Consider the following 14892-nt stretch of genomic DNA (forward strand, 5'->3'; position numbering starts at 1 on the left):
TTTAACTAATAAAAATAGTTTTTAAAGCAGACATGGCTGTGTCTTTTGTCAAATATTCTATGTCATCCCCCCTATTCTTACCAAAAATATTTATTCATATTATTTTGGGTAAAATACATAAATGGTCCCCTGACTATGGAGTGTTGCTTTATCGAGTTCTCCGACTATTAAAAGTTATAAAATGGTTACTTAACTATTCATTGTATCTCAGACGACTATCATATCACGGTCATCAAGTTAACGTCTAACTCAAACTGCTATCAATTTTTAACGAAAAAATGACGAGTTTGGAACACAATGAATAGTCGAATGATCATTTTATAACTTTTAATAGTCGGGGACTAAAAAAGTAATGTCCTATAATTAAGGGATCATTTTGTAACTTTTAATATTAAGATGGTTAAGTAAAACAATACCCTATAGTCGAGGACCATTGCTATGCTTTACCCTATTTTTTTCTACATATATATTTACAATTAAATTATTTGATTATTAATAATATTTTTTTGAAATTATTAATAATAACTTTTGAGCATGGTTTTTTTTTCTTCAGTGTAATCATTTGTATTTGATCTATCGATCGATTTAGATAGCACCAAAATTTATATCTTTAATTTTATTTTACTTAAAAAATTTAACATTTTATTTTATGGAATCAACCTATAGTTGATGATTATTCACATATTTATGTTCACACATATATAATTTAAACATACTTTAAATAATTTTTATCTATAAATAAAAATTGGATAAATTAAATCATTTTTTAATCAGATAAATTAAATAATATTAAATACGCATGATATTTTTTCAGATGTCTAGAACATAAACCCTAAGGGGGTGTTTGGTTCAAGGATTGTGGAATTCCCATGGGATGAGAATCCCACATACTCATGTTTGGTTGGCTGGGAATCTCATTCCCGGTAATGTTTTATTACCAATAGTAGATTTTTTGGGGTATATTAACGAGAATGTCATTACCTCCCTTCCCTTAGGTATGTAACATTACCGGCGTTTGGACTAAAATGCCTTAAATTTTTATTTTATTTTTCAAAATATCATTTTCTGTCATTGAATAATAAAATTCTACGAAGGTTAATTACAAATTTATCCTTAAATTGTTTTAGATTTACAAAAAAAGTCTATAATTAAAATTTTATATGAAGTTCAGGGGTTAAATTTTTTTTACCCTTTCATTAAACCTTTTTTATATTTTTAATTTTGTAAAAAAACTATATAAATATTATGAATTTTAATTTTTTAAAGAAAATATATAAATATTTTACAATTTGTAATATTATACAAATATATAATAAGGATAATTTGGTCAAATATACATTCCAATAATCTTTTATTCCTTTAACCAAACACGTAATCTTACATTCCTGCTAAACCAACCAAACACAAAATACAACATTCCCAGTAATCTTATTCCCTTAAGGAAACTTAAAGTGGGAATATAAGCATGTGATAGTGATATTGATTAAGATATTAACATGCATTTGTCACTCATGGAGCACCAAGTAAATACATCATTTGCAATGATCATAAATATAATAAATTTGTTAACAAATTGACATGTAAAATAATAATAATAAACCCGAACACAAGGATGGACCGAGGGAGTGTTGGGGTGCGGTCACCCCCTAAAAATTTTAAGTTCCCTTGTATTTTAGGTTTTTTATTTATATTTTTTATTAATTATCTAATTTTACACCCTTAAAAATTTTATAACTCCGGAATTCCTAAATTTTTTAATATAACTTCTTATGCTTATACTTTTAACATAAATTCTTGCGTGAACACATAAGGGATTGATGATTATAACGCTAAGAACATGTTCCCATTGGAACTAAGATTTGGGTGGGTAGAAATGGGTAAAGGTGGTTGGGCAAGAATATCATACAAACATATAAAAAAAATCTCTAACCCTAGAGTGTATCAAAGACTCAATCTTTCCCACACATGGATGAATAGAGAGGCTGACGAGCACGTTGATCTCTCTTAAAATTTCAAATTCTCATATAATTTAAATAAATTTTATCTAACATAAAATCTTATGGCACAGAAATACACTTACACAAGCTCTCCGATCAGTCAATGCTACACATGCTCGGCATATTCAGTAATAAACTCAAAACCCTAGTGACTAATCAGCAAATACACTCATCTATATGTCTAAATGACCACTCACTGCACAGTAGCATTGGTGTAAATTTCAATACCAAGTATTCTTCTTGCAGCATGTTTTGTCAAAGTGGTAGCTGTAATTGTCATGATATAAATAATAATAAAAAGGAGGTTAGTCATGGCTGCTTCTTCTTCAAGAGGGAAGTTATAGAACATAAAGTACACGCTACCCATTCCCATTCCCAATCTCATTTCATTGATGTTATAAGCTTTCTGTTTATATCGTCATCTCCACTCTGGGTCTTGTTTTTGCTGTTTTGTGCATATAAAGCTTTGGTTTTTAGGGTTTTATAAAGAAGGGAAAGGAATGGAGAATCTGCCTCCAGGCTTCAGGTTCCATCCCTCAGATGAAGAACTCATCACTTACTACCTTTCCCGCAAGGTGTCCGATTTCAGCTTCACTTCCAAAGCTATTGTCGATGTTGATCTCAATAAATGTGAACCTTGGGATCTTCCGGGTATAGTTTTTCATAATTTGTTTCATGCAAATAAGCTTAATTATGTTGAAACTTGAAAGGAAAAGATTATTGTTAGTAAATTGATTAAATCTCGTTAAGATTATTTAGGTCAATTACGAGTACAAAACACTTTGTTTCCCACATGCATACAGTTTATGGTAGAGTTATATATTGCAGCCAGGGCTTCAATGGGGGAGAAAGAATGGTACTTTTTTAACTTGAGGGACCGGAAATACCCGACCGGGCTTCGAACGAACCGAGCCACGGAAGCGGGGTATTGGAAAACCACCGGCAGAGACAAGGAGATCTTCCGGGCAGGCGGCGTTCTTGTGGGGATGAAGAAAACCCTAGTTTTCTACAAGGGAAGAGCCCCCAGGGGTGAGAAAAGTAACTGGGTCATGCATGAATATAGGCTTGAAAACAAACACCCTTTCAAAGCCACAAAGGTAACTTTCTTTTTCCTTCCGATATAAATACGTCCACAACCGCAATTTAAATATCTTTGTATAACTCGATTCATCCATGGCATTTCTAATGTATAATCCTTGAATATTGGTGTTTTTTTAGGAGGAATGGGTGGTGTGTAGGGTATTCCGAAAGACTGCAGCAGTGAAGAAACCGCAGCCAAGTTCATCTTCTCAACCATCGCTTGGATCTCCATGTGATGCGAATTCAATGGTGAATGAGTTTGGGGACGTTGAGCTACCAAACTTGAACATCAATGCTAACCCATCGAGTGGTTTCAACGACATTCCGAATCACGGCTATAGTAATAATACTGTTAACCATGGTCATATGAACTCCATGAACTTAAACCTGGATTTCGGAGCAGCAAGCTTTCCATCGTCTCTCTCATGGCCTCCTAGCATTCTAAGCTCTAATCTCTCCATGAATTCCTTTCTGCTCAAGGCATTGCAGCTTAGGAATTATCAACCAAGAGATGTTGCATCCATGGATTATTCGATCCTGTCGTCGACACAAGGGATCAATAGTCCTCCTTTCGCCACAGAGTTAGCTTCTAATTTCCATGGGGCTTCTTCTTCTACCAAGGCTGTCGCTCCAATGCCTCAACAGCAGCAGCAGCAGCAGAAACAACAACAACAACAGGAGCAACCATTCAATATGGACTCCATGTGGTGAAAAGCTGTAAGCCAAATATATCCGAAAGTGTGAAAAAGCTAACACTTTGTCGATATTCCATGACATGAAAGGGTTGATTAAGATGAAAACAATCTCAGTGTTGCAATTAGCAGTTGTCGAGTTTCGATCTTATGTAGTACTAATCTATGTCCATAAATTCAAACTGATATAATAAGAAGTCTCGCTCTCTTTCTCTGTGCGTAGCAACTTAATATTGTTTTATTGCCTGCATGTCATACATAAATACATACATACATACATATGTGCTTTATATAATGCTGAAAGCTGCTACAATTGTGAATATAAAAACTTTTTGCAGTAGTTCTTTTTTTCTTTTGTCCATGTTGAAAATTTTGTTAATAAAGTTCCTTGTACTGTATGAGGATTAATATTGAATGCAGCTGTTAATATGTTAGATTCTATGTAGTGATCCAGTTTTGTGATGAACTAAGCTTTGTTGTTTATAGTTTCCTGATGAAAGAGGACTGAAATGATTGAAAGATCTATATATAGAGAGAGAGAGCCGGCAGCGGGGATTAGGGCTCTAAACGAGTCTAGTTGAGTTTGACTCGACTCGAAAACTCTAAAATAGAACGAGCCTAAAATTTTTAAACTCGACTTAAACTTGAAACATGAATTGAAGCTCAAAATAGCTCGAAATGAAAAAAAAATCTTAAACTTAACTCGACTAAAGCCTCAAACTCAAACTTTAAATAAATACATGAAAATCTTACATCATCTTTTTGAAAAAAATCAACACATAAATGTTAATATTATTAATAATTTATTTATTTTTAAAAATAAAATATTAATATATTATATTTTCAAGTTACTTGCGAGCTTTTCACGTTGAGTATTAAGTAGTTCTTTTCGACTCGTTCGAACTTGAGTATCTATCAAGTTTTGACTGAGTCGATCTCAAATAACTTACGATTTGTCTCGTTTTATTTACAGCCCTAGCATGGATAATATTTATAAATGGTAAATATACATTAATATTTAAGTATTTGAATCTGATTAGGAATTTATAAGTAGAAAATAAACAATACTATACCCACTTATAAAAGATCACACATGAGGTGAGTTATAATTTGGTTCAACTTTGCATGTATTTATGATGAGAAAAATAATATTCTACTATAAGCATAGAGATCATAATGGGTGTACATACATGATATTATATGTATTTACAATTCGATATTTATACCCAAATCAAAAGTATCCCAAATCGTTCTTCCAGTATCTCTACAAAAATCATCTCTACAACATAAAATCCAAAAATTGTCGAGATCACAAAAATATTACATCTCTTTAAAATAATTTTCTCTCACTATTCTAATGGTTAAAACATTCTCTCTATTTATAAAACTAAATACATAATCACTAATAATTTTTATTTCATAATGTTTTTTAAATAAATAAATTTAATTACCAAATAATCTACGATCAATAAAATTATAATAAAATTCAACTTAATTAATGATTATGATTTGTGTCAAAAATATAACAAATCTCTCTCCGACCCGAATTACTAATTGTAAAACTCATCTCTGTAACATTATATACAATGGTAAAAGTACATATATCATCATTACTTTACATACAGGAGCAGAAATCATGTACAGTTAAAACTAAACAAAAATAGCATACTATCACTTTCTCTTCTTATCTTCCTTCTCTAGTTCGAGTACCACTGGGGCTGCTGGGATGCTGAACCACCACTCTCTCAATCTCCTCATCCATCTTTCCGTGCTCACTTTCCTCGGCGGCGAGTATCTCGTAAATGTCTCAAGAAATATCAGTAGAAACATGTACTTTCCTGGCACTAAAGCCAGTATCAAAGCTGCAAACAGAAGCGTGGCCGCAAATTTCTCGCTTGCCTAGTAAATTAACATCATACCCAAGGTCAGGGAGACGGGAAATAAAAATCAGTCTAAGTCAGTTCTATGCGATAAACCGACGGATTCCAATATGGTGAAAAGGACGGAGTAGGACCTTTGGGAAAATGGACAGCAACAGAGCACGGAACTTGAGAAGAACTATGTTTCCATCTTGGATAAGCTGTTCGACTTGAGATATCGCGTTCTGAACAGCCAAAAGCTGCTCCATTGTGTTCATTGGTGGAGGTGCTATTATCTTAATTTCATCCACGGGCCTGCCTTGATTGAAAAGTCGCGTAAGAACCATAAAGATAGCCAAAAACAGTGTCATCAATGCAAAGGCATAAGCCAGCCATCCCCTGAAATGGACAACAAATGACATTCATTGAGATCATGCAAAGAGACTCTATAGTGCTATGGTAAAATGTTTTAGATCAAACATTTACAAAACTTGGCACTTAGATATCAGTAGAACTACTCCAGCTTAACTAGGGATTATTTATCTTCAGATAAACAAAAAAGTGCCATGTGGCGCATTTAGAATATGCGCATTCCAGGTGAAGGTGCATACCAAATGAACCTGATAGTTGACTGTCCCATTCTCCAATAGGTATACATGGAAATGCTAGGTTATGAACTTTTACCTAGTGGTAGAGCAGGGATTTACTTTTTTTCGGCTTAAGTTCGGTTTTCTTTCACACAAACCCTTCAATCATTTCTAACAAATCACCCCAACTCAGCAGAGTATATAAGCTAAGAAATCTAGGAATCAAATTACTTGTATCGACTTCTATACGTCATTGGAACTTCACCAACGTGTATCTACGGATTATTAACAAAAAAATGCCGGAGGAAGAAATCAATCATTAGCATTATGGAGAAAAGCATGCACTCCAAAAGGAGCAAGAATAATAAAACATGTCAGGAAACAAACAAGGAAATAAATACCAAAAATTTATTCTAAAAACATTGTACTTCATGTCCAAGACAATATTTTTGTCTGATTTTTCTATGAAGCATCTAGTCTAGGCTGCATCAACTTGACTCAAGATTCCCCTTAAAATTAAACATAAAAATAAAAAAATGGGCCAAAGTTGATGATTTTAAGCCTCAAACGGCATACATCCCAAAAGATAACATTTGGATGCTTACCCTAAATAAAATCTACACATATTCAGCGGTTAGGTTCTTAACAAAATGATGTCAATATCAGTTGGAATAACTAGGCATTATACCAGCAAAATGTATTCCATTTGCTACATGTTCTCACGGAACAATTAATAATAAAAATAATTGAACGATTTTATTCAATTTACCTTACCTGAAAATAATGAACGTGAAAAGCAAACAGAACATTAATGACTTTGGAGGATCATCCCAATATACCAAGGAAAGAAGCTGCTTCCCAACTTCTGTCACTGGAAATAGTAACTCCTGCAAGTAGAAAAGAGTGCAAAAAAAATGCAGTTCAAGTTATATCACTTTGCTATGCATTTATGACGTCCGCCCACTACACTTTACTTGGTACTCAAAATTCAATAAATAAGGAAAGTAAATCAAACTTATTATATTTAACAAACTTATTTGCAGTTATCTAATGAAAAGGAACAAGGTTTGACATTTTGTAAATTCTAAAGCAAATACCTTCATAACAGCTAAATTGGTGTCAATACCGTCTACTTTAGCCCCATCGACCGTTTCTTGTGCTTCCACCACCTTTTTATAGTTGTCATTAGATTCCTTAACTGCTCTCTCCAATAAGCTCATCTCACCCACAACTACTTCACCACCGAGAAGCCCATCCTCACTTGGACTACTGGAACTTGAACCAAACACAAAACCTAAGTTTGAAACCATTGCCAAGGCTGAGATTGAGTGCATGCCAGCTCCAGCCACTTTATTGCTAACCCATTCTAATTTCCTAGAAGTTGAGATTTTTGCAAGAGTCTCCAATATCAAATCTCCCCCAGGTAATTGATCACAAAGGTTAAACATGAGAAGAGACTCAAACTGAACAGAGTTTGAGGAACTTATTTCTTGAATGGCTTGCACACGTAAAATTCCAAGAATAGCTTTTGAAAGCGCATCATCCTTTTCAACTTCTTTTATATGGTACTTGTTTATAAATTTGTGAACATATAAAATTTCCCGGATTATTGCTAGCCAGTAATCACGCCGAGTGTGCCCTTTAAGCTCAGGAAACTCTATAACAACTGGTTCGGATCTAAAAGAGAAACACAGTAAACAATTGATCAATAAATTATATCCATGGACAAGAATTATGTCAAGATATAAAATGCGAGATTGTAACACCAAAAGATTACATCATCTATTGGACAGAGTTACAAGGAAAAAGTTAAATAAATCTGCACCGTGCCTTACAAGGAAATTGATTTGTACAACACTGCCTTGTCAAAAAGTCGAGTGCCCCATGGTCCAGTCAACTCAGGTTTAACAATTTGCTTTAGATCATTTGACAAATCATATCTTTTAGGTTTATCATAAGATACAACTTTAAGGGCTTCAAAGTACAATGCGTGATCAGTCAGTATTAGTCGACCTGCTAACATGCAAGAACAACCTCAGAGCAGGCAAATTGCCAAAAATAAAGCAGGATAATCAAAGAAAATGAGGGAAGGAAAAAAATATTGCTGCAGAAATAATTACCACCAATGAACAAAGGTATCAAATTCTATTAAATACAATGTTTGCTATCCAATCAACTTACCTGGCCATGTTGACACTCCAACATGTTCAAGAACTGGTTGAGTAGTGACTGTCCCATCCACCTCAAGTATCTTTTCTCCACTTGATGCTCGAACAGCAGACAGAAGGGAGGACTCCGTTTGGCTCTTCATCCTTTTTACCACTCTATAAAATAAATTTTAGAATACCATATTTAGATGTGCAAACCTACTAAACAAAGATCCTACCTACAAATTACCCCAAAACTACCGTGGACAAACTCAACACTAAAAACTGAAGAGAGGTGTAGTGAGCAACCGAATAAACAAGATGGTCAATAGATAATACAGGGTAAGAAAATTATACTATGGTTCTGAGAACTTTGCATATCATATAACTGACAAACTACTACCAATTGGTTTGGCTGAATTTTAGAATGGTATAGAGGCCAAGTCATGTTCATAGACCTATGTGTTTCAATTTTTTAATATCAGCATCACATGGAAAGGAAAATGATAAGGTTTTACAGCAAAATCCTAAATTTAAGGCTCGTTTTCAATTGATAAAATAAAAAAAAATAGTTAAGACAGCATAACAAGTATTATCAAGTACTATTTTTTTTTTTTGATAAGAATGACAGGCCTCCTTAAAAACCTCCTTCTTGATCAAAGAAGGAGGAAAAGAGTGCCTTAGAAACTTTATTACTCCTCCGAAATTACATAAGATTTAACGTAGACACCATACTGAAAAAACACAACAGAGTAAGCTACTCAACATAACCGAAAACCTAAACTCAAACGATAAAACGCACTGGAAACGACTAAACATCAACCAATTCCCATCTTTGCTAAACTATCAGCCTCCCCATTACACACCCTTGGAATCAGTCTAATAGAGTGCACCCTGTCCGTGATAAAAGATGAAATCTCTTTAACTAATGGGAGGATAAAAACTGGGGCCATAGCTGGTGTATGGACCCATTCCACAGCCGACTTACAGTCACTTTCCACAATCAACCTTCCAACCTTAACCCAACAAGAAGACATATAGATTTCAATGCCTCTCTTAATAGCCTTTAACTCAGCAACCGGCGGGGGACCCTGACCTACATTTTCTGAAAAAGTCAGAAGGGAGTTGCTATTCCAATCTCTCAAAATACCTCCTATACCTCCATTTGAGCCATCAAGTCTAACAGCTCCATCGACATTCATCTTCAAAAAATCCATAGGGGGTGGAATCCAGCGAGAAACCTGAAAATTGTAAATGTTGAGAGCTTTAATACCATCTGCAAGAGATGGATCACCAATCAGCACATCCTCCTGAATAGGACACTTAGGATACTTGGCTAGAAACCATTTAGATAACTTGAATCTAGCAATAAAAAACAGAGACATCCTATCCAAGGGGGAACCATCGAACACCATTGCATTCCTAGCTTTCCATATCGACCAAAATACTACTCCCGGGATAAATTTCCAAATCAACGATTTCCCCCTCAGCTCACCCCAAGAACATAGCAAAGAAGGTGGATCCTTTGGAAGGACTAAGGCTATTTCCCAATAGCTTGCTATCTTGTTCCAAAGTTCCCAAACAACATCACATGAAATAAATAAATGCTGAACTGATTCCACCTGTTTTTTACAAAACGGACATAAAATTTCATCCCCTAGCTGCAAACCTCTTTTCACCAACTCCTCTCTCACTGCCACTTTCTGATGAGCTAGCTGCCACAGGAAGACTTCAACACGAGGAGGAGATAAACCCTGCCACACCCCTTTTACCCATAAATCGGACTCCCCAGACACCTTGCCGAGTTCCTTTCTACAAGATTTCACTGAAAACAGTCCATCCCCACTTGCAGACCAAGAAAGAAAGTCTTCAACTGAATCAGTCAGTTTAAAGTCCTTCAGTTTTGTCATTAAATCCAGCCACTGATCCAACTCCCAGTCACACAAATTCCTCTGGTATCGATGTTCCACACCCAACCGTTCGAATCTGAACTTCCAAACTCAGCGACCATACCCCATTTATTTGTTGACAACGCATACATTCTAGGGAAAAGATATTTTAAAGGAGACTCATCAGCCCATGAATCCGTCCAAAATGCAATAGACTTTCCATTTCCCAGTTTCAACTTGGAGTTAGATCTGATACGTTCACCCTCCGAGTCGTTCTTCAAGAAATTGTTGGCAATCCCTCTCCAAATCCAAGAAGATTTGGGCGAAAAAACCTTACAAATAGACATGGAATTACTACTTACCTTGTGCCTGCAACATAAAACACTTTTCCACAAAGTATTTTTTTCATTGGCGAACTTCCACACCCATTTTCCCAAAAGAGCCCGATTAGATATGTTCACATCAAGAACACCAAGGCCACCACAATTTAGAGGCGTGCAGACTGATTTCCAATTAACCCAGTGTATCTTCCTTTTGTCCTCATTATCCCCCCATAGGAAACTGGCCATTAAAGAATTAAGCTTCTTACCAATTTTACAAGGCATTCTAAAAAGAGATAAGAAGAATATTGGTAGGGATGTTAACACCGACTTTAATAAAACTGTCCTGCCCGCCAATGAGAGACAATTAGCTTTCCAGCCGGCTAGTTTGGAACTAAAATTCTTGAAAACTGGATCCCATAAGGCTTCTGAGTTTTTCTTAGCACCTAGAGGAAGTCCCAAGTAATCTGTTGGAAGAGAATCAATAGAACAGCCCACCGAAGATGCCCATTCTGATAAAACTTCCTCTTCCACATTAATACCAAATAGCTTACTCTTAGCTAGATTAAGATGCAACCCTGTCATAACACTAAAAATCCTCAATACTCTCTTGACATTCTTAATCTGGGAGAGATGCTTGACAGAAGATGATCAAGTCATCTGCAAATTGTAGATGTGTCAATCGAACAGAATTTTCAGATTCCCCAATAACAAAGCCTTGAAACAGACCCCTGTCCACTGCTTTAGATATCATCAAATTAAGCAGCTCACCTACAATGTTAAACAGTAGCGGAGATAAACTGCACCCTTGCCTAAGTCCTTTGGCCATGTGGAACTCTTCCGATGGAGACCCGTTTACGAGAACTGAGATTGAAGCTGTTGAAATACACTGAGATATCCACGACAACCATCTCTTACCAAAACCCATCTCTGACATTATTCTAATTAAAATTGGCCATTCCACGGAATCATAAGCCCTACGAAAATCTACTTTGAAGGCAACCCCTTTTAACCCTTTTTTCCTCCAGTAATCAATCCCTTCGTTTGCTATAAAAGCACAATCCAGCAACTGTCTCCCTGGTATAAACGCAAACTGAGAGTGACTAATAATATCACCAACACAACAACTCAGTCTCTTCGAAAGAACTTTAGAAAGTATCTTGTATAAGCTGCCAACAAGGCTGATTGGTCTAAATTCCTCTACACTGTCCGGATTAAGCTTCTTCAGAATAAGTGTGATAAAAGCATGGTTTATACCGTGCTCCCATTTCCTTCCAAAATAGAAATCTTCAAAAAATTTCAACACGTGCTCCTTTAAAATCGGCCAGCAGTTTTTAAAGAAACCCATGGTGAAACCATCTGGTCCTGGAGCTTTAGAGCTGTCTGATGAAACTATAGCTTGCCAAATTTCCTGTTCTAAGAAGTGCTCTTCAAGCTTCTTAGACTGATCCCCTGATAGCTTAGCAAAATCCAGTAGTAAATCCTCCGTTTCCAATGTTGAATTGGAATTATAGGTTGCCTTGAAAAATTCTGAAATATGTACCTTTAATTGTTGAGGATCTGAAACCACACTCCCATTTATCTTCAAGCTTAAGATTTCATTTCTTTTGCTTCTGTTCAGAGCAGACAGATGAAAAAACCTTGTGTTCCTATCCCCCTCCTTGATCCATCTTGCCCTTGACTTCTGAAACCAGATGCTTTCTTCTGTCCTATACAACCTCCATAGATTTGTCCTACACAGCCTCAACTGATCCCACTCCTGCTTCGAAAGAATTCCACCTTGAGCTTTAAGATCCAATTCATTAATTTTCCTCTCTAAAACTTTACAGTAGAAACACATGATTGGACCAAAACAGACAATTCACAGAGTAAAGGCCCTTACCTTTCTAGTCCATTTAGGTACTTATCATAGATAGAGAAATGAAGTCGACCAGCTGTTGAGGATGTAAGAACATTGAAAAGATTTTCACAAATAACCACATTGGCAATGATTGGAACTGCTGGTGCTATTCGAGTGAAGGCTTCCACCCCAACTGAGAGATCATCATCTAACTGCAAGCAAAGACAAAATTATCATAAACAGTGTCAGCATCAAATCTAAGGTTTATTGGACGATAAATTGAACAAGAAAACCAATTAGCCAAGTGCATGAAGGCGGTTCAAATGTGTTAAAAAAAAATTACGTAACATGAGCTTGGATATGGGAGTCCAATCCGTAGATGTATCTAAAGCCAGTGTCATCGTTTCATTAAAGTTTTGGGCATCTGGAGTCATCTAAAAAGCGATGTAAATAGGATATAAATACAGGATATGTTATTCTAAAATGCCTTAAAAATATATTAGTACTATATAGTATAAATATCATATTAATCGAATTTGAATTTGGACTAAGCTAAGACAAATTGAAAGGAATAATCTGAGCATTAGCTCTTGGACAAACCCAAGACCACGGCATACGTTTTTCCCAAGCAAACTAACTTCAAACTTTAAAGAATGAAAGATGGAACTGTTAAATAATAATTAGGCTTGTAGCAACCTATAGTCAAATATAATGGTCACAAATTTACTCAGAAGACAATGAAAAAGTAAAACCTCCTCTCCATCTCTATTCTTAATAACTTTTTAGTGTAATTTTATGTTTAATTCGTGGTTAGGATTTTTTGGATCTAAGGAAATTAGGCTTCATACAAATGCAGGTCCTCTAGTAAGAGAACACTCCCATAGGCCGACAGTCTCAATCTCCTGCATCTCTAATCTTTGTTAGTATTTTGATCAGTGAATTAACTCCTGTGATGTAGCTGAGTCCATATGGTCAAATAGGGTTTCAACTTGCATTCCACACTCATACCTGTTTAATGAAATGTCAACAGATATGGTACCTTCCATGAAGCATGGAGACTTTTGCCTGGGAAGTGAGTGTCAAAGTGTTGGACATGTAACTTACATAAACTGGATATTGGCTTGCAGCTGCTGGGGCTTCACAAGCAACCATCATGTCAAATGTAAGACGTCGAAACTTTTTATCAGCCAGATGACCCATTACTTGAGTAGAAAGACCAAGAGCCCTGAAACAACAGTATTCCAAAAAATTCCTCGCTTTCTGTGACTTTATATAATCAGATGCCTCAGCATTGAAGCGTTCTAGAAGCTCATTTGAAGAGGTTCCCAGGATTCTGCATCATTATGTTTTTGTTATCCATAAGGAAACTATATAATAAAATCAAAATGCACTTTGCATTATTCTTAATTGCATCTAGATTGAATTAGAAGCAAATGAAAACCTAATTTAACAAAACAACTTCGAAACAGATTACAGAACAAGTTGCAAAAAGAATTCATGTACTTATAACACGAAGGCAGCAGTAGCAAAGTAGCAGCAAAAGAAACTTACTTTGAGCAGCGGCGCACAACGATATTTGCAACCTGAGAGAGCTCAGGTATCCAATTCCTTCCAGCAGATGGAGAGTTCTGCAGATCCTCAACTTCCTCTGCAAAGGAGCTTCGCTTGCTAAGTAACCATTTGAATGATCCTTCTCTTATCAAAGCTTCAAGCATACTTTTACTTTGGCTTGCCTCTGCAATTTCTAAGGTTCCCTTCAATTCATACCCACTGAAACGCAATCCACCGTGAGATATCTAAATCCCGTGTATAAGTTCAAACATCAAGATTTCATCAATAAAACTTTAAAGTTCATCCATTTTTCAATGCATCCAACTAGCATTAGCAAAACCTTATTTAAGATTCATATAAAACCTAGTAATACAATGTCCACCAATTTAGAATGGCAACCAAAATCTGCAAACAATCAAAGAGATAACCAGAACCAATGTATTGGATTCCATTGACAACCTAGTATATACTAACCAAAAATTGGGAAATAATAAAGAAAGCATTTACCTAAAGAAATTGTGAAGTCTCAAACCCGTGTACAACCCCAATCAAGTTCACAAGAATATGTTTGCTGATTCCTGGACTCAAAGAAAACCCATCTCAGATTACCTTATTTGAACAATTAGCCATCAACCCATTTCTACAAAAGAAGAAGAAGAAGAAGCAAGATTTATAAGATTACCTCACGAAACAAGAGTTCTGAAAAATCTTCTTTTTGACGAAAATTCATTATATTTTTTGTGGGTCTTTAATAAAAGAGGGGTAAAAGTGCAAAAGGGGAAGAAGAGGTGTGTTGTGTGAAATACAGAAGCTGGAAGTAGAGTTAAGAAACCTGTATAACCTTCTAAAGAAGAAGCTTAGCGTTGGTTCTGTTGTGCTGGACGGTGATCAGAACAGATCTAGCGTAGCAGGAGTAAAGACGTGGCTGGC

At 35.7% G+C, this 14892-nt stretch overlaps 2 protein-coding genes across 3 annotated transcripts; one reads left to right on the forward strand and one right to left on the reverse strand.

Annotated features, from left to right (window-relative positions):
- Positions 1–2388: 2388 nt before the first annotated feature.
- On the forward strand, positions 2389–3903 carry LOC120210661 (NAC domain-containing protein 100-like). Its single transcript, XM_039209362.1, has 3 exons — positions 2389–2648; positions 2826–3094; positions 3216–3903. The coding sequence occupies exons 1-3, from the start codon at positions 2498–2500 to the stop codon at positions 3786–3788; spliced, it is 993 nt and encodes a 330-aa protein (XP_039065293.1). The 5' UTR covers positions 2389–2497; the 3' UTR covers positions 3789–3903.
- A 1467-nt stretch (positions 3904–5370) lies between these two features.
- On the reverse strand, positions 5371–14556 carry LOC120210660. 2 transcript variants are annotated; one of them, XM_039209361.1, is made up of 10 exons: positions 14470–14556; positions 13963–14181; positions 13516–13744; positions 12454–12623; positions 8397–8539; positions 8051–8228; positions 7313–7892; positions 6990–7102; positions 5784–6027; positions 5371–5668 (listed from the first exon to the last, which is right to left on the reverse strand). In XM_039209361.1, exons 2-10 carry the CDS (start codon positions 14124–14126, stop codon positions 5441–5443), a joined length of 2049 nt encoding a protein of 682 aa, XP_039065292.1. In that variant the 5' UTR covers positions 14127–14181; positions 14470–14556; the 3' UTR covers positions 5371–5440. The 2 variants fall into 2 exon arrangements, with proteins under 2 accessions (XP_039065292.1, XP_039065291.1); XM_039209360.1 differs by having other exon boundaries at positions 5441–5668; positions 13963–14196; positions 14470–14546.
- Positions 14557–14892: the final 336 nt, after the last annotated feature.

The sequence above is a fragment of the Hibiscus syriacus genome, unplaced genomic scaffold (assembly GCF_006381635.1).
Source record: "Hibiscus syriacus cultivar Baekdansim isolate YM2019G1 unplaced genomic scaffold, ASM638163v2 tig00109926_pilon, whole genome shotgun sequence".
Classification (NCBI taxonomy): Eukaryota; Viridiplantae; Streptophyta; class Magnoliopsida; order Malvales; family Malvaceae; genus Hibiscus; species Hibiscus syriacus.